The sequence below is a fragment of the Gadus macrocephalus genome, chromosome 3 (genome assembly GCF_031168955.1).
Source record: "Gadus macrocephalus chromosome 3, ASM3116895v1".
Lineage (NCBI taxonomy): Eukaryota > Metazoa > Chordata > Actinopteri > Gadiformes > Gadidae > Gadus > Gadus macrocephalus.
The window spans coordinates 11,745,070-11,771,415 of record NC_082384.1 but is presented as its reverse complement, the minus strand read 5'-3'; the positions used below and the strand labels follow the sequence as shown (position 1 = coordinate 11,771,415).

The following is a 26,346-nucleotide window of genomic DNA, read 5'->3' as shown; positions in this document are numbered from 1 at the left end:
TTCAGCAAATGCATTTCTGTTTTATCTTTCCTTACAGCTGGAAAAGTTCAGACTGGTGGATGAGACGTTCAAGGAGATTATCTTCTCCATCTTAAGTGACTATCATGTGCTCAACATCCTGCGTCCCAAAAAGGGTGTTTCTGCCCAAATCTACGGTAATGACCTCCGCAAGAAGCTCCTCGATGGGCTGACCATCATGGAGGCTATTTCCGCCGGGTTGAGGGACGTTCTCAACAGGCCTCGGGGAGAGTTCCCCAGGCTCTGCTTCCTGAGCGACAGGGAGGTGATGAAGCTGTTCTCATCACAGCCCGCTCCTGCTATTTTACTCACCATTGTAAGCAAATGCTTTCAAGGCGTGCGGCGGCTTGAGCTGGACCATGAAGTAGCTAACGATAGTGCTGATCTGAGCGTTTGTCAGTCCACTGATGTCTCCTCAGTGCAGATGAAGGTGCTGGGGGTATTTGGCAGCCTTGTAGAACATGTTAGATTCCTCCATCCTGTGGAGCCTCACATGGATCCAGTGGTTTGGCTTTGCGCACTGGAGCAAGAATTGCAACACACCTTGATGAAGTTGACTGAACAATGTGCTGCTGCACGATACCAGGGGGAAACAGCAAAACCAGAATCAAAGCTTGACCAAGATGAGGAAAGAGATGTTTGTCTTATGCTGGACTTGCTGTGCCACTACCCACTTCAGTGTCTGCTCGTGGCTGAAGAATCTGCGTGGTGCATTGAAGTTCTAAATGCCTCTCAGATCCCAGCTCCAGATAGGTTGAGGTCAATGCAACAACGCAATTCTTCCAGACTCCAACACCTGTGTAGTGCCATAAGGGAAGGAGCTGTGGGTATCTCTGATAGATCTCCACTTTCTCACCGCGTAATGTTGTTACTGCAGGATTTGGTGCAGTTCAGCATGAATCATGCCCAGAGGCTTACCAGATTTATGAATGTTAAGTGTGAGCTGGAGGCATCTTTTGAGTGGCAAAGCATGATGAAGTATCATATTAACCCAGCCAACCACAGTCCAAACAACTCAAACGGTCACCCAATCAGCAGTAATGTTCCAATCTGTTATGTGGACGTGTTGGGCTCCACTCTAATGTATGGTTACGAGTACTTTGGCCCGGAGCACTGGACGATGGTCCACACTCCTTCTACCGACAGAGCCGTCTTGGGAATTCTCCTCGCTCTCACTAGCTACAGGTGCGGGTTGGTAAGCGGGCATTCCACATGTGGAAAGAGAACCACTGTGACGCAACTAGGACGGGCGCTGGGGCGTCAGGTGGTCACCTGGCAGTGTAGTTCAGGCACCAGGCCTTGTGGTATCCAGCAGGCGCTCAGTGGGGCCCTCCAGAGTGGAGCGTACCTTGTGCTGCGCTCCGTGAACCTGCTGGGACCTGTGGTCCAGGCGTTACTGGGACAGCACCTAGCAGACATTCACCAATTCTTCTCCGGATACCAGAAAAACCTAGCAGAGATGCCGAACGTTGAGCCAAATCGCCCCATGTCGTTTGCTGGACAGAGCATTTTTGCCAGGCTCAATTATGGATGCGTTGTCATTTCATCCAAAGACTACGCATGTGATATTACAGAAGAACTGCGGAAAGCCATCCGGTCAGTGGCCTTGACTCCCCCAGATTATAGAACCATCACAGAGGTGCTGCTGCTCTCCAGTGGTTTCTCAGAAGCCGTTAGTTTGAGTCGACGCCTGATGACCCTATTTGACCTTGCCAAAGATTCAGGTTGTCTTCCAAAATATGTCCAGAGCAGCAGGCTTTTGGTCTTGCAAAATCTCATTGCAGTATCCGCTAAACAGAGTTTCTGTAAAGAACACGTTTCATTTGAGGGGACATCATTAGCTACATATTGCAAGCTTCAGATTGTCCCTCACAATGCAACAGGTGAAGTGTCTCAGCCAAATCCACAAAATATTAGCTCTAAGGGCATCAGTCAAGTCAGAACCATTGTACGGGGGGTGATAGAGGAGAAAGCTGCTGTCAATGCAATTTACACTGTTTTATTACCAGCTCTCGAAGAGTGTGGGAAGGCCTCTGCGCTCCGTAGAATTTGTGAAGAAACTTTTCCAACAGCACGCTCATTTATTTTCCCCCTGCAACATATTGAGGAGAAAGAGCAGAATCGACTTAAAAGTGCAATAACTGAAGAGATAAGTAGGACTGGGCTATTCCCCGATCCACAAATTATTCATAATGTTCTCGCCCTCCACGAGGCCTTAAAATCCTCCAAAGCGGCACTGCTCCTCGGGCCTGCGGGCTGTGGTAAGACAACCTGTTACCAGGTTCTTGCAGGGTCACTTCGCAGACTGGCTACCAGGGCAGGAGATCCTCCTAATGAAGCAGGCGGAACAGATGGAAATCCCTTTAAAACAGCTTACAGAAACTCTGCTTCGATGTGGAACACTGTGGAAACCTTGGTCTTGTTTCCCAATGCCATGTCTCACCAAGAGATATTTGGTTGCCTCTGCGAAAAAAGAGGATGGCTTGATGGAACTTTCACCAAAGTGCTCAGAGGAGCAGAGCAACGCATCAGTATGTACCCCCAGCACAAGAGGGCCAATGATAACAGCCAGGTGGTGAAGTGGGTGGTGATGGATGGGGAGCCCCTAGGGCAGCCTGGCTGGTTGGACTACTTCAGCAGCATTTCCAGCCCTGAGGACCGTGCACTGTGCCTGCCTTCGGGTGAAAGGCTTTCGCCAGGCCATTCAGCGTTGAAGCTCCTGGCAGAGGTAATGGATCTAAGCGATGCTTCCCCATCTGCGGTGACACGGTGCAGTGTCATGTATTTCACAGGCACTGATTTGTGGAAGTCAGTGTGGAAGGCTGAACTGGATGCTCTTATTCGAGACGGCTCACTGGATCAAGGGACCATAGCCATGTGGAATCGTCTGGCAGAAGACCTTTTCAGCAAGACGCTCCAATCACTTGAGCAACGCAATCTGACCTCTGCAATGTATAGTGAAGGAGATACCAGCTCTTCCAACCCTGTGAATGGACTCGGAGAAGTCATGTCATTCATCAGGATTCTACGGGCCCTGCTTGAGGTATCGGGAGTTGGAACTCATTTCAAAGATTCAGCAAAGCCCCAGGGCAGTTATGGTATGGTACAATTTTCATTCAAAACTATGATATTATTAATGATAAAACTCAAATTCTCTAACAAGGGGATACATCCCTTACAGGCATACTTCAAGGAGCTTACTCACAAGGCACAGAGGATCTCAACAACCGCGGGCATCTGGATCTTCAAGCCAGAAACATCTTTCTAGTGGCCTACATCTGGGGATTTGGTGCACATCTGCATCCTCGGTAAGGAATCTATAACCTAAAAGGGATAAATGATGGAATGAATGTCTGTGATTCAGACTTTGTGAATATGCTTTGTGTCCATGCTAGCCACTGGCCACGGTTTGACCAGCTGGCTCGCCAGGTGCTCTTCAACAGCAGGTATAGCATTGAGGTTCCAGGTGAAGAGATCATCTTTGAGCACTTTTTCAGCCCGACTGAGAGGACCGTCGGTGAGGTCGTCAACAGTATCGACAGCCCACGATGCCTCATCGCTCAGTTGCCTTTTCCAACTATTTCCGAGGTTTGTTGCAAATGTTTACGTTTAATAAGTTGACTCATCTGTTAAACGACTAAATTGCACATCCAAATTATTTCAAAACCTTTTTTTCTGAAACGTATGTAATTTTCTTTTAGTCCCAAATAATTCAGTCTTATAGTTCATGTACACTGATTTGTATGTTTTTATGCTCAGCACCAGAAACATGCCTATGTGCTCCACTGCATGCTGGAGGCCCGCCAGCCGGTGCTGTTGGTGGGGGAGGCTGCATGCGGGAGAACCTCTCTGTGCAGAGCTCTTTTGAGTGCCAACAGAGCCCACATCAGCCTGCCGTCCAGTTCGCTCCTGAGCCACCGGGATGTCCGACACGCACTGCATAGCATGGGCTCCCAGGGGACGTCCAAACGTACAGGGGGGCCGGTAAGGACCAAGCAGTCTGGAATGGTTCTGTTTGTGGACGACCTGCATTTTGCCCCAAATGGTGAGTGAGACATATGAATATAATCGAGTTCAAAGGATGATGGGCCAATCTTATCCGACAAAATGTCAGCCCTGTTTGGATTAATTATTTATCCTTAAGTATTCTCCATTCTTTATTTGTAACAAGAGAAACCGTTCAATTATGTTATTTGTAAATAGTTAACAATGGCTGCTCCTGTTCTTCGTTTAGGAAAAACATCCATGGCTTTGGAGACGTTGCGACTGAGTATGTCCACAGGAGGAGCCCTGGCGCCCGACGGCACTCACATTAAGTTGTTCGCGTCGGGATCCGTCAACTACCTGGCCACCTGCCTCTCCTCTTCCAAGGGGGGTCACGGACTCAGTGCCCGTCTCCGGCGCCTGTTCTCCAATTTCGTCCTCCCCACGCTCTCGGTCGAGGTCCTGTTTTCAATCCACGTTCCTATGCTGAGGCTCTGGCTCAAAGATGTGCCCCATGTGCCCAGCTTTGTTGATATGGCACGCTGCATCATCTCCGCTACCAAAGAACTGTACCATACCGTGTGTGAACACTTCCCCCTCACAGAGCAAAGGCCTCATTTCATGTTCTCTCATCGAGACCTGCAAAAGATCTTTCGGGGAATGACTCTTTGCCGCCAATCGCAGAGGCAGACACACAAGCTTGTTGTCTCCCAGACCGGGCAGACCTGGTGTCCTTGTGTCCCGTCGGAGTCCCTCGCCACCCTTCTCGATATAACCCATCTCTGGCGGCACGAGTGTCTGCGTACCTTCGGTGACCGGCTGGGTTGTGAGGAGGAGAGCCAGCTGCTGCTGTCGCTGATCTCCAGGGCATCTGAGACCTTTTTCACCTGTGGAGACATCGGAGATAACCATGCGCTTGAGTCAGAGGAAACATCTACCCTTGGTGCTTTCCTCACTGGGATACCACTCAGCCCTGGAACAACAGGAACCTTTCAGACAGCCAATCAGAGTGTAGATATTCAAGGCACTGGAGAAGAAAATAGTGAAGCCTTGCCTGCACCATTGGAGGCTGTGGTTTCTTTGCAAACCCCACAAAGTCTGAACACTTCGAGTGGCTCTGACTCAGCAAACCAAGAGGTCAGCATCATTTCCAATAACAATACACAAGATAGTTTGTTGAAGGACAACTTGTGTTATGAAGGAACAAAACTAAATCAAAATGAAGAGGCAGAAGAAGCTGAAAAATCCCTTTCAAAAGATTTGAACATAGCAAAAGGTAGACCCTTAATGCCTTCTCCACCACAAGAGCCAAAACCACTATGTCAATCAGAACGTAACAGGGTTCATATCGCAACAGAACAATCCGCTCAACCTGAAAGCAGTGTCTCTGACAAGTCAAGGGCAGTCCCACCTCTTCTTCCGGCACAATACATCCAGCAACTGGTGGACTCTATGGATCAGATAACCTACGGCCCCGGCCCCTCCATAACAGCTCGCTCCACGGCCCAAGGAGACAACCCCGGACTCCAACTCTCCTACCAGCAGCAACCGCTAGACGAACTGACTCGAAGGTTATCTGCAACGCTCAGAGGGGCGACGCCGGGCCGCGCCGGGGCGAGCGGAGCGGGCATCGCCTCCAGTCACTTCCTCCACCGACAGAGGGTGCTGCAGCTGCTGCACATCCTCAGGGCCCTGCTGGTCCCCGGGGGCCACGGGGTCCTGCTGGCCGCGGCCAGGGCGACTGGGCGCGGGACCAACGTGCGGCTGGCCGCCCGCATCGCCGGCTGTCCGATGATAGAGGTTCACAGCGGTAACGAGGAGACGCTGGATCAGATCCTGAAGCAGGCAGGGAGGCACGTAGGAGGAGGAGGAGGAGGAGGAGGAGGGGGAGGGGGAGGGGGAGGGGGAGGCAGGGATGTGGTGATGCTGGTCCACCAAGACGTCAGTCAGACCCTGAGAGACCGGGTGCTGGGGCTGATGAGCCAAGGCACTGGGGAAGGGCTGCACTCTGGCCGGGAGTGGGCCAAGCTCGTCCCCAGAGTCCCTGCTACCAAGGAGCCACTTAGAAGACACATACGCGGACAGATTATCCAGGAGTAAGAGACAGATTCAACTATAACTTCCATGCTATGCCTTTTAAATATTAATTATATTAATTAAGCACCTGGAAGGGAAATATCAACCAGTTTTTCAGTCACTTTTCTGAATGACCTAAGAATGATTTCATAGATTCACGAGTTATAGTTTACAATGATTGAGTTGAATTTAAGATGTTTCGGGGGGGATGAGCTGATCAAACATTGCTGTTCATTGGGTTTCATTGCAGGTTTTTCAGGCACTTTCAGAGGAGCTTGCACGTTTTCCTGTTGATGCCACTCTGCCCAGACAGACCTGACCTACCTGCAGATAACGCTTCAGACACCAATGTGATTATATTTTCCTTTTACAGGCACACAATATATTATTTAGGTCTCTATATTTAAGCCCGAGCAGTTGTCCAATAGGCTGCAAGATTCTCCCAGGGACCTTTTTACATGGTCGTGAACACCCTTCTACCCACTCATGCAAACAGTCGGGAGGAGGCGGGGGGGGGGGGGGTGAGAGGGGGGGTTATGTATGCCAGCAGTAAAAAAAATCACATAAAACCGCAGAATTTAAACAGTTATGTATGCCAGCATACATAACTGTGTGATGTCTCCAATTTCACCATTTAAGAAATGAAAAGCAAAATAAATAGATCGAAAATGTTTGAATGTCCGCTTCACTTTTGCATTTTTTGGGGAGAACCCTGAGCTACACGCAGCAGGTTTGAGTGTGTGACCTCTCTGTACCCCCAGGCTGGGCTGGGCCGGGCCCTCAGCCTGGGCTGCTGTGTGGAGCTCTACCAGCCCTGGACCCGACAGGCCCTGGTGGAGACCGCTGCCCACCATCTCACCAACACTCCTCTCCTCTCCCGTCTGGACGCAGAGAGTACGTTCACGCCTGGTGTATTTCCGTCTCCATCCAGGTCGTGTTGTTAGTGAGCTTAGTGTTGCGCTGTGTAAAATACAAAGCGTAATATAGCACCTTAGTGCATTGGTACTTGGCATTCAAAGTGCTGCGTGTATATTCGGCACTGGGCAGACATTTAACCATTAGTGGCCCCTTACCCTTACCTATTTAACTGGCCAGTGCTGCCATTTAGATTTTTATTGGAGAATTTATATTATTCAATAATTGATTGGCGGAAGTGTTTCTGTGCGTATAAGTGTGTCCCCTGTGTCCTCATGAAGCGGCTCTAGCAGCCAGTCTGTCGTCGGCCATGGCATCGATCCACCTGGCCGCGTGTCACTACGCAGCCGTCTCCCTAGGAACCCATCCCTTCAGCCCGGGAACCTACTTGGAGTTCATCGCACACTTCTTCTACCTCGGGGACCTGCTCCGCAATCAAGGACTCAGGCGAGCCGAAAGGTGAGTGGGGAACATCAATTCAAACCTGACCTTTTTGGCAAGATAGTACTTTTTTTATTTATAAAGGCAGCAGTGACAGCCAAGTCATTGCACCTGCTGTATTGATTGTAAACTAATCACAGGGCGAGCCCTAACAATTATTCTTGCCGTTGGCTCTACATATTTAATGAGGGTTGATGGAACATAGATTTGTGTCCCCCAAGTATGGATTGTTTATGTATTTATTTATTAATTTACCAGGTGCAGTGCACATTCATCAACATTTCGGTATCCCCGTCAATGTGAATGTGAATGAGTTAGTTCATGATCTCAGTCTCATCTTTTCCCCCCGGGCAGGCACATGCTGTTTTTACATGCTCTTCCCGAACTAAATAGGACTGTGCTTCTCTATTCAGAGTGGGAAGATCTCTGGCCCGCCTAGAGGACCTGAACAACATCGCTCTGCAGCACAAACAGGAAGTGGAAAGACTGCAGGAGGAAGTTGGGAAACTACAGCAGGTATTGCTTATCAGATGTAAACAACAGCCGTCAACTCTGTGTATACATTCAGAAACGGATGCCCTGACTCTTGACTCTTGAGCTAATGGCTACTCTGCCCTCTTTCAAGTTGCTAATGTTAATCTCCATCTTAGTTTTGATATATACCACCAAACTGAAACAAACTATGACAATACAAAGGATAAACTCTTAGCTCCCCGTGTCTGTGTCTGTGCGCCCCAGCGAGAGCAGGGCCTCCTCAGGGAGATGGAGGCGGAGGAGGTGCTATGTGAGGAGAAGAGGAGGAGGTGTGGGGTGGAGGAGCAGAACCTGCACCAGCTGGAGGAGCAGGGACGCCTCCTCCAGGAGCAGATAGACACCCACATAGAGGAGGTACAGCGACCATCAAATTCTCCAAACTGCTAAGAGGATGTACACCAATCACATCACTAAAGGTACGGCCACACCAACCGCATTAACCGCGTAAGACGCGTATAAAATCGGCATTTTTTCCATAGGGAACCATTGGTTTACGCGCGTATGAGCTGCGTAGATGCGTTACATGCGCTAAAGCAACATTTTAGCCGCGTATGAGCTGCGTATGAGCTGCGTATATACGCACCTAACGCGCCTACGCCCGGAGTTCAAAAAATTGAACTTTCAACGCTCCAACGCGTGATGCTTAGCCGCGATAGCCAATCAGCGTGGAGCTTGACCCGACGTCACTGGCAGAGAGTAGTGACGCTTGCACAGAAGCATATGGCCGACATCTTTCTGTATTCTGGGTGGAAATAGTAACATAGTTACGCCATTAAATGCGTTTATGGAAAAAAATGTAGCGAGAAATGTGCATTTTACTTTCACAATGTTCGCTCGGTGAATGTGAAGGATGTTTGGTTTGATAGTTATGACGAAGAGTGAACGCTCCGTTCACTTGCATGGACAGAGTCTCTGGTTGCTAAGCAACCTCAACGTCTTGGCGGACTATTTCTCTGCTGATCAACACTACGAATGCTGGAAACACACCAGACACACCATGTGAAGTTATTTAACCCAATTATTGTTATTTATATCCGAGATTATTTAATCTAACCCGATCTAAACTCTATCATGCACCCAAACACGGCGGCGTTTGGGTTTCCTACCTCGGACTCCTAAATCCAGCGCAGCCACAGCCGCGTTAGGCGCGTTGAACCATTTTTGTGACACACAATGATCAAGCAACATTTTAACTGCGTTACGCGCGTAAATCTTACGCGGGTTACGCGTTTGGTTTGTTCGTACCTTAAGAGGAAGAAAACTAGGATCTTTTCAAATTCATAATCATGGAATATTTGTAATTCAATGGAGTTAAATTTGACTGTCTGTCACAGAACATACACACAGACTTCTGAGAAGGTCCCCAAACAGAAAGAAATTTGCAAATAATTAACAAAGGAAATGTCCACTATAATGTCTTAAGTAAAATTCACATCTGCTCTCTCAGAAAATATGCATAGGACTGCATGCATAGGTGCTAATTCATTTATCTCATAAAAAGAATACCCACCAGCATCAATAAGTATAGATGTAAGACTTAACTAAGTAGCCAGTCTCACAAATCAAACTTTAAAAAAATTACCAACAATTAATAATCATAAATATGAAAGCAGACAAGCTCAAATATAGGGAATGATAACTGTAACAAAGTGTCTGTGAAGGTTTCAATCAACTAATTAATAATAAATCCCCTATTAAATGTAAACTATGAACAGGGCTGCAGGATCCTACCCTTTCTATTGCCAGACCAAGCTCAATCGTAGATTGAGCTTGGTCTGGGGAAGCTGCTGTCCTTTTCTTCAGCACAAGAGGCGTGATCAATGGGCCTAGTTCAAATGACTCTGTACGCAATTGGCTGCTTGCCGTCGCTTCCCTGTCGTCAATGTGTTAAACCAGCCAATAATGCGCCAGGGGGACAAAACAGCTTGGTGATTGGCTCCCTCAAAAACGTATCGGAAGCAGAAAGAAATGTATTGCTCCTCTCCAAACCCTTCTGCAGGGCGAATTCAAATCGCTGGCAGAATGGGCGGGGCTACCCAGTCTAGCGGGATCCCAGATCGCCAACATCTGTGTTCAAAATAGAAACCAAAACATGCTCACCTCTGCGCGTCCGCCTCTCTTGTTAACCCATTCCTTCGTCTCCCATTACCGCCATCCCCCCCCCCCCCCAGGAGCGTCCCCTGCTGCTCTCCGGCCTGGGGGCCCTGCAGTGCCTCAGGGTGGGGGACCTGGAGGAGGTGCGGAGCTACAGGGACCCCCCGCAGGGCGTGGTCAGGGTGCTGGACGCCCTGTGTCTGCTGTTCAACCGGCCTTGCAGCTGGGACAGCGCCAGGCAGCTCCTGGGACGGCACGACTTCTATGAGGTGTGGAGACGGGGCGGGGTTCCCACCGCCGCTACAGCCGCACGGCGCCGAAGGAAGCACACGGGCCACAGGGATGAGCGTAGCCGTAGTCGGTCGTCGTACAGAGACATAGGCGGCAGGCAGGAGCGGCAGGAGCTCAAGAGGGGGTTGGCTGGCAGCTACGAGGTTGCGAGTTCGATTCCCGGCTCCTCGTATGTCGAGGTGTCCCTGAGCAAGCCACCTAACCCTAACTCCCGACCCATGGTTGACTCCGCCGTCGGTGTGTGAATGTGTGCATGAATGGGTGAATGGCATGCAATATTGTAAAGCGCTTTGGAAAGAAGCGCTATATAAATGCAGTCCATTTACCATTGACCATAGACAGAGCCAATAAAGGGGATAGATAATCTATCTGGAAGGTTCTGGGTTTGAGCCGCACTAACCAGTCCCCCTTTAAGCCTTCCGGAGCTAGAGTTCTCACCGCTGCCGTCTCATGAATGACTAAGTGTGCGTCTAAGTATGCTTTGGATGAAAGCGTCTGCTAATTGTTTCAGTAGCAAATCAAGCACTCTGCACAGTCACACTTAATGAAGCTGCTACAGGAACGACGCATTCAGTCTGTCGAGATGTGAAGCATATATAGGTTCTGTAGTTTATGAATAAGGACAGTCATAATACAATTGTATAATAATAATATATGAATTAATAATTCAATTGGATAGCAATGCTACAAATATTCTCACTTCATTTAGGTTTTACACACATGCATACTTTAACATATATCTAGCTTTCTCAAATGAGCTCATTATCCATAAGCTGAATAACAACCAAAGGATAATGGATGAAGAGATCATTCAAGATAACATCGGCTTCTCCTGATTGGTCCAATCCCCCAGGAGTTGGAGTTCTTCGACCGCGGCAGTCTGAGTGACAGCCAGCTTCGGCAGCTGGGGGAGGTGGTCGCCGCCCCCTACTTCCTGCCCGTGGCGGCGAGGGAGGTGAGCCGGGCCTGTGAGTCTCTGTGCCGCTGGTCCCGGGCCGTGTACAGCGGCGCCCTCGCCCGGCGCCGGGCCGTCCCGCTGGAGGCCCGCCGGGGCCACCTGTTGGAGCTGGCCAATCAGGCGCGCCTGGGCCTGGGCCAGGACAGGAAGCGAGAGGAGAAAGGCCGCCGGCGTATCGTGGCGTTTGCTAGTCAGCTGACGGCCGTTCGCTCAGACCTGGGGGAGGAGAACGCCAGGCTGGCGGCGGCGGTGGAGCAGGAGAGGCGGTTGGCGGTCACCGTGGCGATGACTGCGAGCCATCTCGCTGATTGGACGGCTGAGGCCCAGGTGAGTTTGTGTTTTTTTATGGTATAAACATACCATAGATCAATAGATGGAGGATTTAGAACTGATTGTGAAAATGTGATAGCAAAAATTCTAAGTACCGTAATTTTCGGACTATAAGCCGCGCCTTTTTTCCCATTTTGCGATCTTCCGGCTTATATAACGGTGCGGCTAATCTTTGAATTTTATAGCTAACGGCCACTAGGGGACCTCCTAAATCTATGGATTTTACAGGTTACAGTCCACCAACTTTAACTCTATGGGCTCTATGCCCGGGCCGCGCCCCCCCCACCTTTAAGTGGCGGGCTCCAGTGCGGCTTATATATGTACACATCATTCAATTTAGCTGCTGCGGCTTATACTCCGGTGCGCCTTATAGTGTGGAAAATACGGTAATCATTTTTCTACAGCACTGATTGAGACAGTGCTTAAGAGAGCAGATTTAACGGCAATGAAACACAAGAAGTTCAATATAAAGACAGAAAAAAATATAATAACATACAATTGGAAAAAACATACACACATGGAGATGTGTCTTTTAAAGTGTTTTTTATAACATCAAGGTGACCATTGCAAATAAGTGTTCCACACTTTCACGGGCCAACCTCTGTAACCCCTCTTTTATATTCTGTAACCCTCGGATCAAATGAAGTCCACGTCCGTTTGCGTCTTGGTTTTAGTGAATGTACCATCCTCCCTGCTCCATCTCTCCCCAGGAGGGGCAGTCCAACAGCCGGACCCTCCCCGGAGACGCTCTCCTCATGGCGGCCATAGTCTGCTACCTGGGCCCCTTCGGCCCCGCACTGCGGACGGAGCTGCTGGGAAAGTGGAGGCTCCTGTGTCAGACGGGGGGCCTAGACCCCGAGCCCCAGGACCCTCGAGCCCCGCTGTTCACCCACTCTGAGAACAGCGCTCCGGACCCCCCGCCGTGGACCGGCATCCCCCTGGCCGAGAGGCTGGAGGGGGCCTTGTCTCGGGCGCTGGGGGCCCGTCCACACCGGGCGGAGTCGTCCTGTGACCAGCTGGTGGTGAGTCTGCTGCTGTGGGGCCACAGGGACCCCCGGCCCGCCCTCTTCTGGCCCCTGCTGGCTGACGCCCAGGGCTGGGATCAAGAGGACGGCCCCCCAGACTGGCTTCTGTCAGGTGGGTGCAACAGGTTTTCATTCTTCACGAGGCCGTGGCCTAGAAGGCATGGGACGGTTGGCCCACTTGGTTGGGGGGGTTCGAGGATGAACAGCTGTTGAGTGGTACTGGGTTCGATCCCTGATGTCTGACCTGAGCAAGATGACCAAACTCTTAGGATAGGAAACGATCCCAAGGTGTTTTTTTGGAAGTTCACTGCAATTCGCTCTGGATAAAATCGGCAAATGCTTATTTAGAATCTGAAACGATAAATATAGATACCATGAACAACTAAACCAGGGATTTATGTGCAGGAGAGAAGTACGACCTGGTGGTCTGTGCTGACGACCCCCGGCTGATCAACAAGCTGGACTTTGCTGAGGAGAGAGGTGACCTATTCCACCCACAGCTGTGATGGTGAAGTATCCAGTCTGTGTCTGTATAACTAAACCCCCCGCTGTTCCCCCTGTGGGGTCCCGTAGGTCTGAGTGTCCTGGTGTCTCACGTGGAGAGGGCCGTCCCCAGCCCCGAGCTCCTGGCCAGGTTGGTCCGGAACCAACGGTCCTCCGGGGCCGGTGGCGATGGTGGTCCCGCGGGGCCCGGGAAGAAGGACCCGCCCCCCCATCCGGACTTCAACCTGGTCCTCTGCACCGGCCTGCCTGTCAGACTACTCCACGGTGAGGCGAGACATCATCAAAACCAACATCACAGCACATAGTAACCAAAAGGGAACAGGCGGGGGGTCGTCTAACGCTCCGGCCCCCCCGCGGTCTGCGACAGAGGTCCAGCCGTCGGTGCTGCTTGCGGTCAGGGTGGTGGACGTCTCTCCCGGCCCGGCCCAGCTCCAGGAGCTGATGCTGGGGAGGCTGCTGCCCCGGGAGGGTCTGGAGCCGCTGGTCCGGCAGCACTCTGCTGTCCAGAAGGAGCTCCGCACGCTGCAGGAAGGCGTCAGGGAGGAGCAGGTGATGGGAACCCACGCACAACTGCACACCACTTAGTCTGGAGATGAGACGAGGAAACATAAGAAAGGATAGGTTGATTATTCAATCCCAAATGTTTTTCTGGGGGGGGGGTTCAGTACTTATAGAATTACAGAACAGTAGAATCATTAAAAAGAGATACAAAATGTAAGATAAGCATCTGCAGAGAGCAAAAACAACAATATATCTAAACTAGTATATCTTTAAACAAAGAGTGGTGGGATTGAAATGTAAATTCAGACGTTGTTGACAGTAGAGGGAAAGAGTAACCGTATCTCTTACATTGTCGTATCGAAAGTGAGACAGAAGAACCCTTTGTCACTCAGCACTGTGAGATCAAGTGGTCATTGACCTTCATCATGATTGTCTTCATCCTCATCATTATAATCATCGTCATCCTCCCTCCAGGTCGCCCTAATGGACTGCATCCTCGGGTCGCCCCCCCCGCTGTCAGAAGACCCCTGCTTCCCCCCACGCCTGCTAGCGTGTCGGGGGACGTCGGTGGAGCTCCGGGCCCGGGAGGGGCCGCTCCTCGCCGAGCTGCGGCGCCTGGACTCCCTGCTGGGGCCGGCCCGGCGCGCGGCAGCGCTGGCTGCCCTCCTCTACCGGGTCCTGCAGGCCGTCTCCCGCCTCTCCCCCGCCTACCGCTTCACGCTGCAGGCCTACGTCAGCGCCATGCGCAGGGAGGCTCCGCGGGACCCGGGGGACCCGGGGAACCCGGACGGCTGGTGGAGCTGGGAGGGCGGCCCGGGCGGAGCGCCGGAACAGGGCCGCGTGCCGGCCGCCACTCGGGGCCTGGTGGGCCGTCTGCTGGCGCTGTACCGGCCCTGCCTGTCCCAGAGCCACGCCCGGGTCCTCGAGGTGCTGGCCGCCACGGCCACGCTGCTCCACCACGGGCTGGGCTCCGCCCCAGAGGAGGCGGCCTTCCTGCGCGGCGTGGGTCGGACCTCGGCGTCGCCCGCGGAGACACGGCGCCGCGCGCCGCCCCGCTGGGTCCCGGCGGAGCTCCACGGCGACCTGTCCCTCCTGGAGCGGGCGCCCGCGTTCCGGGGCCTGCTGGCCTCGCTGGCCGCCGCCCCTCGCCAGTGGCGAGAGTACCTGCGCCTCGGCCCCTCCCGCACCGCGGCGGCGCGCCCCTCCCACGGCCACCTCAGCCCCCTGCAGCGAGGGCTGCTCTGGAGGACGCTGCTCCCCGGGACCCTGGGGCCCGTGGCCCAGGGCCTAGCCGCCTCCGTCCTGGGGCCGGCCTTGGACACGGGGCCCACCCGCCGCCCCGACGCCTTCTCCCGCTTCCTGACGGGCCACCGGGGCCCCGTGGTGTTCACCCTGCCCAGCGCGGGGGGCGGGGTGAACCCCCTTCACCTGCTGAGGCTGCTGGCCGGCCAGCAGGAGCACACCAAAGAGGTACAGCGTGATGCATTGATGTCGTTTTATGTCACATTTGATCAAAATATATATAAAAAAAAAAAAATGCATTTGAATAACTGTTGCTCCAATACATGCAACATTTTCTAAAGGTTCATGTGGAAGTCGTTTCATTGGCTGCTCAGCGGGACGGGGACTTCCTTCTCTCAGCACTGGGTAGAGCTGTAACCGAAGGCCATTGGCTGGTTTTTAACCACTGTCACCTGCTCCACCAATGGGATGACAAAGTGCTTTTTTATATCAATCAGCTGTTTTCCCCCCACAAAGGTCAGCCGCCCCAACACAATGATGTCATTGTGATGTGAGATGATGAAACAGTTTTTATGTAATCATTTGCAAAAAATGAATTTAATTGATTGAATTCATTGTATTTTGGTTCCCCTTCCTCCGGAAACGACCAGCCCCCCATGTGGAAGGAGAGCAGTGTGAGGGTCCCAGCACTGAGGGGCAGCCCCCCAGGGGGCCGTCCCACCCTCTCTTCAGGCTGTGGTTCATCACCCGTGGGGCAGCCCGGGGCTCCGTGCCCGGTAGGACCGGCAACCTTCACCGCACAACCATTTACATATTTGTATTTATACCTATGGACTATTTGTTGGTTGTTTCTTGTGATGTTTATACAATGGATTCTGTTTGAAGTAGTAATGACATAACAAACCCATTCATTGTTATAATAAATGTTCACCACCGTAAAACCACGATACCCTCCTCCACCCCTTCCCACATTATCACAATATCATCACATTACGATCACAGAGCGCCCACAACAGGGCTGCGGAAATCGTTTTCTGTTGAAAGTCTGTCTGATATAACACAATTTATTCAGTTTTAAGGGTTCTTGGATACAGTTTGCTGCTAGGGAGTGACATGCAGGCTCTGCCTTCACAGCGAACAACCATCACCGTTCATGTTGATCAGTTTATGATCAGACAACCAAAGCCCCCGCTAGTCGTAGAACACGACTGATAAAAATCTGCCAGCAAAAATGCGATTTCATTCCAAGGACGGCAATGTCCTTGTCGTTGTATTGAATTGTCTGGTAACAGAAAAAGACGAAAAGCAGATACTTATCGAGAGTGCTTTGCAATTGTTGCCATAACAAAAGGAAAAATAAAATATTGTGTAACTCAACACATACTTTTTCCAAAACTTGGCAGCCCTACCCACAAGGTCTCCCCCATAACACCGCCGTGATCCCCTCTGCAGCCTCCGTGCGGGCGCGCGGGCTGCCGGTGGTCTGTGACCCCCCCTGGGACCTGAGGGAGGAGCTGAGCCTGGCCCTGCGGACAGTGCTGTGCCCCCCGACGGGCCCCCCCCCCGGCGGCCTGGAGCCCCCCCTCCTGCTCCGCTGCGCCCTCCTCCACGCCGTCCTGCAGCAGAGACGCGCCCTCCGGCCCTCTGGGCGGGGGGGCGCCGGGGCGGGGGGCTGGTGAGGACCCCGACAAAACACACCTCATGGATCTGGTCATCTAAACGGAAAGCGTGTTTTCAGCACCGGAGCCGGGCTAGAACCACGGATTGCTCTTTCATCTGAAGCATGCAGACAGTTTAGACCCCAGGAGGATTGTAGGACGGATGCCACATGAGCTGGTTTAGAAATGAAAGGATATATAAATTGCAAAGGTATTCATTAGCTGGTCAACTTGAAGTGGAGGACCCTTCCAATATTGTAAATTTGGACTGCAGTACTTCACCCATTTTGCTAATTTGGCTCAATAACGACGTACCCACCATTAAATACAAGATAGATTCACTATAATGCCCCAGGAGCCTCTGTTGAGTGTGTGAAGTTGATGAAAACGAAATGCTGCTTTAACATATGCAAACACTGCATGTATAGATAAGAGCCCATACTGACACAAACAATCAACGATAGTCCTATATTCCTTCATCTTCAGATGGCCGACAAAATGATGTCCTGAAGCCACATCATGGTAAAGTGTTATAGTGTAAACCCCGATGATGAGAGTGTGTGCTGTGTCTCTCCAGGGGTCTTGAAGACCTCCTGACCCTGGTGGAAGCCTTCTCACGGGTCTCCGGACGCTGCCACGACAAGATGGGCACTCTAGAGAACCTGGGTAGGGGAATACATCAGGCAATTATGAAGAGGAATTTCAATAGGAAATATAGAGATCCTACATATATAGGAACTGAAACAATTATATATATTTCATTTATTTATCCTATTTATTTTATCATTATATTATCGTCATTCCCTCATCATATTTGTGGTGTATGTGTTTTGTGATTCAAGCTCTCTTGATCGTGTTACAGTTTGCGCGTAAACAAAATACAAATGACAATGGAAACGAGGTGCATCATTTATGTCCTGTTGGCGATGCAGTGGGCGTGGTCTATGGCGGCCATGTTCCTGACCCCGAGGACCTAGAGGAGGTGGGCTGCGTGGCCAGGGGTCTCCTCAGTCCGGTGGCGCCGCCCTGCTGGGGGGGACCTGGTGGTCTCCTCAGCATCATAGACCCCCTCCCTGACCACCATGGTAGACACACACTCACTTACTCAGTCACTCGCACACACACAAACAGGGCTGTATATTGAGTTGATCAGATCAAATTAAATATACCCTCAGACCAAACCAAAACACTGGAATACAAAGGCGTCAACACAGTTGTCAAAAGGCAATTGTAGTATTCCTTTCTGCAAAACATATTTAGCTCAAACTGCCTTTTCAGTAAAAGGGACAAAATTATGGAACTCACTGCCACAAAACTTGAAATGTATCCCTACATTTGACATCTTCAAAAGAAACACAAAATTGTGGCTTATAATCAACTAAGCAAGCAATAATCATGCTTGCTTAGTTTTTTTCCAGTGTGCCCTCTGTATCTCTCTGTATTCTTCTTTTTTCTTCTTTAGTTTTTCCATTTCAATTCATCGGCATTTTCGTAAATTAGCTTTGGCTAGAAACACTATGATGCAAACATCCGATGACTATCTCACGCTTGTAGTAATGAATCGCTTGCTGTCCCCGGTTCTCCACGTTCTCCCCCCCCCCCCCCCCCCTCAGACACCGCAGGACTCCTTCTCTCAGTGGAGCGGCGTGTCTGGAGCGTGACGGACCCCAGTGACCCCCCGCCGCTGGGCCTCAGCCCTGAGCAGGCGGAGGCCTTCCTCCGGACCCGCTCCCACACCCTTCACACGCTCCTGCGCCTCAGCCACGCGCTGCCCGGCGGAGGAGAGGGAGTACCGGGACCACGCTCCGGGACCCCAGAGGACCGCCCCGGTCGGTCCTTCGCGGAGAGACTTGCGGCTTTGGACGACCGCCTTCGCGCTCCTCGCCGCACAGGCGAGGACGCAATCGTTGATCCGGCCGGGGGTCCGATCCAGGACTTCCTGTGGGCGGAGTGGGCCGCACTCGGGGGTCTGCAGGCGTCCCTGCTGGCGCGATGCGTCCGGCGCCAGCAGGGACGCCGCGATCCCCTCCTCGACGGCGATCTGTCCCGTTTGGAGAGAAAGGCGGAGCACATTGCCACGTACCTGAGGGGCGGGGCCGAGGCGATTGACCCGCCCGCCGCATACCGGCCGTCTGCGTTCGCCAACCCCCGGGGCTTCCTGGCGGCGGTGTTGAGAGAGGGGGCCCAGCGAAGGAACACCGAGCCCAGCCACCTCACGCTGGACTTCCAGGTAATGGAGGGAGAGGAGAGAGAAGCCTCCCTGGGGCTCAGGTGAGGCCCTTCGATGCGGTTACCTTTCAGACACAGTGCCGTTCAGGGTGCTTGACATTGGAAGGAGGCACTTTTAAAGGGGAAATGAACCCAGATAATGTTTTGGTTTTTATTTTAAACGAGGTTAAATGTCTTAAATGTCAACATATTAATGTTTGGCATTTTGTCACTAAATAAAATAACGCATACTATTTTTGTCTAGAAGACTTTTTCCCACACATCAAACTACAATCCATGAATGGCTAATTAATATTGTTAATTGGTTGGTGGCAGGCACGATAAAGTATGAATTCCGTTTGATGTAACTCCAGTAGCCACCATGCTAGATAGCAGCACGGCTAGCCGGCTAACAGCTAGGATGTCGCACATATTAAATTCCCCAGCTGACCATTGGACGACTTTAATCACAGGTACTGAGGGACCCCAACTCATCTCCGGCTCCTGCGCCCGGCAGCGTGCACCTGTGCGGCCTCCAGCTGAGAGGTGCATTGTGGGACACCAGGCTGGGAGCCGTGCGGGACTCTGCGTCCACTCATTCGTGCTCCTTGCCCATGCTGCGCGTCACACCGCGCCATGTCGGTCGTCATAGCGACCGTTCCCGGGGAAGCGCTACCCCGCCCGACCCGTCGGACGCGCTGGGATCCGACGCAGGGCCCTCGTCCTGCCTCTACCGCTGCCCGCTCTACGTGGAGGGAGGGCACGGGCCCCTGACTTGGGTGCCCCTGGCGACGGAGCTGGACCCCGGGTGGTGTCGACTCAGGCGGGTCCGGCTGGTCAGCACACTCTGACGGGCACTCACGGCTAGACCCACGGCCGATCTGGATTAATCCGTGTGGAACGATGTCCGTCATATGTCGTGTAATGTTTGTTGTGTACTGGCAAGTCGAGCGGGTCGACTGGCAACCCCAAGGTTGCTAGTTCGATCCCCAGCTCCTCCTGGCTGAGCGTCGAGGTGTCCCTGAGCAAGACAACTCACCCTAACTGCTCCTGATGAGCTGGCTGTCGCCTTGCATGGTTGACACCGCCATTGTTGCGTGAATGTGAGCCTGAATGGGTGAATGTGAGCTAATATTGTAAAGTGCTTTAAGTGGCCACTGGTTAGAGAGTGCTAACGGAATGCAGTAAGTTTGGTTCATGTGCTTGAAGGTCAAAGGGGTGTGTGTCGATGAGTGTGTGAAGAATGATGAATGTATCTGCATTCTATTCTATGGACTCCCTTTTGATGTTTTCAATAAAGATGATGAAGTTTGCTGTATTAAAGAATACTTTCAAGTGTTTGGTGGAGTGTGGTTTTTCAGTTGCTATGGATACGATGGAGCCAGCCGTCGTATCCTCTTTGAAACTATATTCAGTGTATTGTTTGAAACAATATTCATCGTCATGTTTGAAACTATATTAATTAGCTGAAGTTGACGCTAGAGATTTTCTTTTTTCCAGGCAACATGGACCGACACCACTACGAGACCTTCGAGAAGTTTGGGAACGACACGTTCCTGCTGCACCTGGACAACGGCAGGGCGTGAGTCATCCTGATCACGGATGGATTCCCCTCCATCTGGATACTGTATATTCTTCTCTTTATGTTAGACTGACCCTGTCCCCCTTCCCAGGTTCGGACGCCACTCTAAAGACGAGCCATCTATCTTAGCTCCACTCAGACAGTGCTGCAGGTGAGGATGAAAGATGGATTATGAAAGCTATTCAGCTGTGGTACAATACTTTTTAATCCTAAAAATCTAATTTGTGTCATAAATGTTGTGTTTATTTAAAAGAGACAGAGAGACAGCACGAAACAAGTTTGTGTTGTGTGATCATGATCTCTCCCCCCATAAATCTCTCAACCTCCTCTCCCCCTCTCTCTCTCCCTCCCCCTCTCCCTCTTTGTCTCTCCCTCTCCCTCTGTTTATCTCCATCCCCCTCTCTCTCCCTCCCTCCCCCCCTCCACCCCCCTCTCTCCCTCCATCCCCCTCTCTCTCTCCCCCCCCTCTCTCCCCCCTCTCTCCCTCCCTCCCCCTCTCTCTCCCTCAGGATCCGTCGTTCCACCTGGCTGCGGCTCCGCCTCCTGGCGCTCCCGCACTTCCGCCTCAGTGATGTCATGAGAGAGTCCCTGGGCCGGGACCCCCTGTCCGTTGCCACGACGCCCCTCCTCGCCGAGCCCCATCTGGCGGCGCTGGACCGACGACTGACCGTCGTGCTGCGGGCCGTCAACCGCTGTCTGGAGGAGAAGGGGGGCGGGGCCGGCACCATGGGCGGAGCCAGGGACGGAGTTTGGGACGGAGCCGGGGACGAGGTGGTCATCTATGATGACATGTCCTAAATGGAGACACACTGGGGGGCACGATGGCGCTGGCGGAGGAGCCTATAGGAGGATGACAACGCAGAGGTGTCGGTGAGATGTGATTGGTCGATAGTTGAATAGTTGTTGAATTGCAGGTATAGTTATGTGGTAACTAGGCAAATTAAGTATAGGTGGAAAGAAATATTTAGGTTGAAAAGCAAGTGTTATTTTGCTACATGACACGTTGATCCATCTGAGATCCAAACTTTGGATCTTGGATGATCACTCTGAAGAAAGGAAAAATTTATTGTCAGATTCACGTCACTGTAATTGTATTTCTTGAATATTTTAATTAAAAATATAACTTTTTATATTACCAGACTTCTTTCTTTTAATATTGAATTTTATAATTCAGAACGAGTTTCCAAAGTTAAGATGAAAGGCAAGCCCTCAAACGTGGAAAGCAAGGAAACATAATTATTAGGAGCCACATGAATAGAGTGAATCCTGTGGCTTTAATCAAAAAGGTATCTTATGTAACCGTTGCTTGTGTGTCAGTGAACACAACACAGCATTTCTTTGTCTGTTGATGAATAGGTCGCCTTGAGATTTGCCTTCTTTGATGGAATCCCGTGTGAGCGGTGCTATCTCAACTCTTTAGCCTTTTGTGTGCATGAAGGTACATTTAACAGAATTATGGTGATAATACATGGCTCTACCACAGAGAGGCCCAGGTCTCTTTGTCCAGCGAGGTTCTGCACTTCTCACAGTGTTGCTTCTGGCCTGCTCTCTCTCTCCTTTCCTTTCAGGGGCCCCATGAATTATTCACCTGGCTGTGGCCCCTATCTATGACACCTGCCTTGCTACCCTCCTCCCCTCACTGCCAATGGATCTCTCTCTCTCTCTCTCTCTCTCTCTCTCTCTCTCTCTCTCGTGCCCACGTCTCTCTCTCAGATCCCTCTCTACCTCCCTCCCTTTCTCCCTCCCTCTCTATCCCTCCATCTTGCTCACATTCTCTGTCTCTCTCTCTTGCTCTGTCTCGTTCTCACTCCCATTCTCTCTCCCGTTTCGCTCTCTCTCTCTTTCTCTCCCAAAGTGGGTGAGACAGGAGTACACAGGTGTATTAACAGATGAGAGAGAGAGAGAGAGAGAGAGAGAGAGAGAGAGAGAGAGAGAGAGAGAGAGAGAGAGAGAGAGAGAGAGAGAGAGAGAGAGAGAGAGAGAGAGAGAGAGAGAGAGAGAGAGAGAGAGAGAGAGAGAGAGAGAGAGAGAGAGAGAGAGGAAACAAAGTGGAAACAAAGTGCCGAGTTATCACTTCACCAAAGTTTAATCGTGTCTTGCGGAGACTTCACCAGGAGCTGAGCAGGGATGGCAGTGAAAGTGCCTTTATCTGTCTGATGAGTCTGCCTCAGGTGGACATTAAAGGGCCAGGAGAGAAACCATAGCCGTAGAGTAACTACATGGACTGAGCGGTGCTACTGTTACTTTGCTTGTTGATCGAGTGAAGGTGACTTTCACTGTCCTAAATTAAGCTGGGAATCCGCTGGAAAGAAGTCGGACACTTTTTGTTGACCTACTTGGCATAGCGTTTTTGTATTTGTTATTTATTTTTTAGCAAGTTTACATTTAATTCAAGCTTGCATCAGCCACCATGTCTGGAACCAGCGATCTACTACACAAATCGACCCTATCTGTGTACTCGGTGAGTACTGTTTAAAAGACTGAACGTTGACTTCTCTGTTTCATGCTATTTGACCTTTTATTTGTGCATCCAACTGTTGTTGGGGATGTTATTTTAAGATAAGTGTATTTTTACGGTTGTTTCGGTTGAATTCATATGTAATACCAGGTTTCGTATACCTACAGCTATGCATTGCTTTTGGAAATGGTTCATAGTGCATGGGCTATGGGTTGCCTTCCTTCATGTCTGTTTTCTGTCTTCTTTCCAGAACTTGATGGACCAGTTCAACCCAGGACTTCAGAATCTGGTTACTTTAGGGAACAGCTATGTCAAGGCCTTTCAAGGTGGGAACATGTACTTTGTTCACACAAAAAAACTAAATCAATTCTCCATGAAGTAATTATAAATCAGCAGTAGAACAGAACAGACCAATTTAGGTGTGTAGAATATTCAACAAATATTCAATATATTGTTATCGTAGTGATGAACACATGCAGCACCATCTGCATATAGAACATACACTTAGTACTAAATACTTTTACAAAGTAACAGGCAACACAAAACAATCCCTTTAACACCTGAACTAACTTATCTCAGAGCGAGACATAAGCACGCACACACACCAACGTAGACATCTAAATATTTCAGAGAAGTCAATAAGAAATGGGTAATTACACATTTTCCACGCGGTGGAAGAAGGAGCGGTTTCCCGTTTCGCTCATTGGGTATGCTGGCCGGAGCCCCCGTTCCGCTGCTCTTTGTGGGCCGGGGAGCGGCCCTATCAGCAGTGGTGCAGGGGGTAATTGGTGGAGCTGTGTATTATTCATGGGGCCTCTCAGGCCGATCCAACTCAGGAAGGGGTCTTCAGTCACAGGCACGGCCGGGCCGACCGGTAAAGCGATAGCCGCACTGGCAGCCGGCCCGGTTGCTGGAAAGTCCTCAGCAGCCTATCACGTGTCAGGAACCACCGCCGCCAGGAGGGTTGTTCTGATCGGGTGGTGGTGGTGTAAAGGGATTGATTGGTGAGATAAGGATCGGACGTTGTTATGGCGGTTCATTGTTATTGAGTTTAAGGCACCTGTGTTTCAGTTCAAGATTAAGATTTGTTGTCCAACAAAGTGGAATATTAGACTTGGGCTTTCACCCATGCTTCAGTCGTAAAATACATTACACATAACAAATACAAACAAAGATATTAGTGAATCAATACATGCAGCACAATTCAGTAAAAGCAACTATAGCCCTATACAAAAAGAAAAACTAACAACCTTCATGAAGACAACTAGAAGCTATTATCTGATTATTTTTTTAATTTATTATAAGATTTTTTAAATACAAAACCTATTATCTTTCTTTGTATGCTTGTGTGTGTGTGTGTGTGTGTGTGTGTGTGTGTGTGTGTGTGTGTGTGTGTGTGTGTGTGTGTGTGTGTGTGTGTGTGTGTTCGCGTGTGCGTGTGTGTGTGTGTGTGTGTGTGTGTGTGTGTGGGGGGTGTCACAGCCTTGGGAGTTTGCAGTGAAGCGTACTTCAGTGCTGTGGCCAAAATGGGAGAACAGGCTATGCACACACTTTCCTCCCGCTCACTCGGTAAGTGTGCTTTTGTGTATGTGTGTGTGTGATCAACGTGTCCTGCGGTCTGTTGAACCATTGTTTATTAATTGAGTTTAGCTGTCCTCATGTTCGCAACAGCCAAGTATTTAATCACGAAGCAGAAAAACATCAACCCCCAGTACTCCAGAAATGTCAATTTTCACATAGCTTTACTCAACCTTTGACCTTTGGGAGCATTCACCTAGGTGCTAATTTAGCATTTTGTTGGCAGCAGTATGCTAACATTATAATGTTACATTAAGCACAATGCTAATTTAGAGACCCGGCCGCCCACAGACCACTCCCACGTGGTTGTGTATGGATGACCAGCTGAGGAGAAGGTCAGGGAGACTCCACATAATCAGACTACCGGCGTATCATGTGACCGGCGATGAATTATAGAGCGAGCGACCTTTCAGAAACACTCCGTTCATTATCTCATTCACAGGCCGTGGCGACTGACAGGCTCAGCACTGCACTGAGCATTTAAACAGGCAAACTAACCCCCCTGCTCTGACAGATTCTTCATAAAAATGAATTATGTTTCATGTTAATATTGGAAATTAGTAACAGATTTCATATTATGTAACCATCAAGGAAATTGTGTAATACATTACTATTCGTATTCTACAAATGTACAACTTTTGATCCAAAATTTGCTTTGGTTTCACAAATTAGTGATCTCAAAGATTTCAAATATTCACACATTTTGTTGCTGGAACAGATGTATGTACAACATCATAGGGAAGGGTAGTGTCGTGGTCAGGTTCCCAGCCGAGCGGCTGAAGTCTGCAGCCTACCGTTAAGGTATCCTTCAGCGACATGCCCCTAATCCACGCCTGCCTCAACCTGCATCCCTTAACCCCTGGCTTTGTCTGGATTCAATGTACGTTTATTTAGATAACAGCATCTTCTGTACTATACTTACAGTATAAACAAAGGTCAAAAACGTCGTCTCGTACAACAGCCCAGTTTTCCATGGATTGGTATCTGGTTTGGTTTCCAGATGATTGAAATCAGCTTTTCTGTCTTCCATCAACAGGCGATGTGTTGGTCCAGATCTCAGAGACTCAGAGGCGGCTAACAGCAGAGATGGAAGGCGTGGTCGGTACATTTCTGCACTAGACTTAGCCTTGAGTCACTCTACCACTGACTCTTACACACCCTTATTCACATCTTTGACTGAAAATGTTAAATGCCTGGAAAATCAGGGTTCCCTATTCCACATGTTTTCCAAATACAATTGAGTGAGGTTGGTCCGTGATAGCTGGAGTAAATCCTGCTGCCTGATCAGTATTTGTCAGAAGCACCAAGGTCGGTGTTACGGGAGACCTCAGTGGGGCATCATATTCCCTGATGAGCCCAGGAGCCATGAGAGACCGCGTACTAAAGCAATGAGCCCCAGGTGGATCAGCAGTATGATCAAACAGAGGCGCCCAGCTCGTTATTGAGATGTGGATTCACACACATCCTCCTGTTCATGACTTGTGGGGGCCGGGTGTATTTCCACTGCTGCAGTTCCGCTGGTTCCAGGTCGAGGTTCTGCAGGCCATGGAGAAGAAGGTGAAGCTGGATGAGGAATACATGGATGTGAGTCTGCAGTGAGGTCCTCAGTTTGACCCTAGTGTTTTGAGTACTGTGGAGGCTTGTAATAAGCCTGGCTTTCATGTGTGTGTTTGTATTTGTATTTGTATTTGTGTGTGTGTGTGTGTGTGTGTGTGTGTGTGTGTGTGTGTGTGTGTGTGTGTGTGTGTGTGTGTGTGTGTGTGTGTGTGTGTGTGTGTGTGTGTGTGTCCAGGGCAGCCGCAGGGTGTATGAGCTGGAGGTCAGGAACCAAGCAGAGGCCCTCGAGAAACAACTCAGACGAGGGACCTTCAGGGACTCACTGGTACACACGTTAAGCTGTAACACACACACCAATCTACAAGTCCACTGTAGCAGGTGACCCTGACACA

At 50.5% G+C, this 26,346-nt stretch overlaps 3 protein-coding genes across 7 annotated transcripts in view; all 3 read left to right on the top strand.

Annotated features, from left to right (window-relative positions):
- LOC132454103 (dynein heavy chain domain-containing protein 1) overlaps window positions 1–20,117 on the top strand; it is a 31,695-nt gene extending 11,578 nt beyond the window's left edge. Inside the window, exons 21-44 of one of the 2 annotated variants that reach the window (XM_060047275.1) lie at window positions 38–3,116; window positions 3,200–3,326; window positions 3,414–3,606; window positions 3,778–4,063; window positions 4,253–6,098; window positions 6,329–6,428; window positions 6,840–6,972; window positions 7,275–7,452; window positions 7,848–7,950; window positions 8,173–8,322; window positions 10,140–10,331; window positions 11,207–11,638; window positions 12,352–12,778; window positions 13,072–13,146; window positions 13,240–13,434; window positions 13,538–13,719; window positions 14,146–15,141; window positions 15,255–15,429; window positions 15,564–15,689; window positions 16,366–16,588; window positions 17,149–17,237; window positions 17,504–17,656; window positions 18,185–18,801; window positions 19,253–20,117. In XM_060047275.1, the coding sequence (XP_059903258.1) occupies window positions 38–3,116; window positions 3,200–3,326; window positions 3,414–3,606; window positions 3,778–4,063; window positions 4,253–6,098; window positions 6,329–6,428; window positions 6,840–6,972; window positions 7,275–7,452; window positions 7,848–7,950; window positions 8,173–8,322; window positions 10,140–10,331; window positions 11,207–11,638; window positions 12,352–12,778; window positions 13,072–13,146; window positions 13,240–13,434; window positions 13,538–13,719; window positions 14,146–15,141; window positions 15,255–15,429; window positions 15,564–15,689; window positions 16,366–16,588; window positions 17,149–17,237; window positions 17,504–17,656; window positions 18,185–18,801; window positions 19,253–19,630 (10,455 nt within the window). In that variant the 3' untranslated portion in view covers window positions 19,631–20,117. Of the gene's footprint in view, window positions 1–37; window positions 3,117–3,199; window positions 3,327–3,413; window positions 3,607–3,777; window positions 4,064–4,252; window positions 6,099–6,328; window positions 6,429–6,839; window positions 6,973–7,274; window positions 7,453–7,847; window positions 7,951–8,172; window positions 8,323–10,139; window positions 10,332–11,206; window positions 11,639–12,351; window positions 12,779–13,071; window positions 13,147–13,239; window positions 13,435–13,537; window positions 13,720–14,145; window positions 15,142–15,254; window positions 15,430–15,563; window positions 15,690–15,992; window positions 16,293–16,365; window positions 16,589–17,148; window positions 17,238–17,503; window positions 17,657–18,184; window positions 18,802–19,252 lie in introns of those variants that run through there. The other variant, XM_060047276.1, reaches the window with a different exon arrangement.
- The window catches only part of LOC132454104 (extracellular serine/threonine protein kinase FAM20C-like), a 39,857-nt gene extending 18,437 nt beyond the window's left edge, over window positions 1–21,420 (top strand). For all 4 annotated transcript variants that reach the window (XM_060047281.1, XM_060047280.1, XM_060047278.1 and 1 more), the window contains exons 9-11: window positions 20,280–20,361; window positions 20,453–20,512; window positions 20,871–21,420. In XM_060047281.1, coding sequence (XP_059903264.1) covers window positions 20,280–20,361; window positions 20,453–20,512; window positions 20,871–21,159 — 431 coding nt within the window. In that variant the 3' untranslated portion in view covers window positions 21,160–21,420. The remainder of the gene's footprint in view (window positions 1–20,279; window positions 20,362–20,452; window positions 20,513–20,870) is intronic.
- A 601-nt stretch (window positions 21,421–22,021) lies between these two features.
- Window positions 22,022–26,340, top strand: baiap2l2b (BAR/IMD domain containing adaptor protein 2 like 2b). Its single transcript, XM_060047274.1, has 6 exons — window positions 22,022–22,822; window positions 23,070–23,145; window positions 24,302–24,388; window positions 25,434–25,495; window positions 25,910–25,981; window positions 26,190–26,340. Exons 1-6 carry the CDS (start codon window positions 22,772–22,774, stop codon window positions 26,334–26,336), a joined length of 495 nt encoding a protein of 164 aa, XP_059903257.1. The 5' UTR covers window positions 22,022–22,771; the 3' UTR covers window positions 26,337–26,340.
- Window positions 26,341–26,346: the final 6 nt, after the last annotated feature.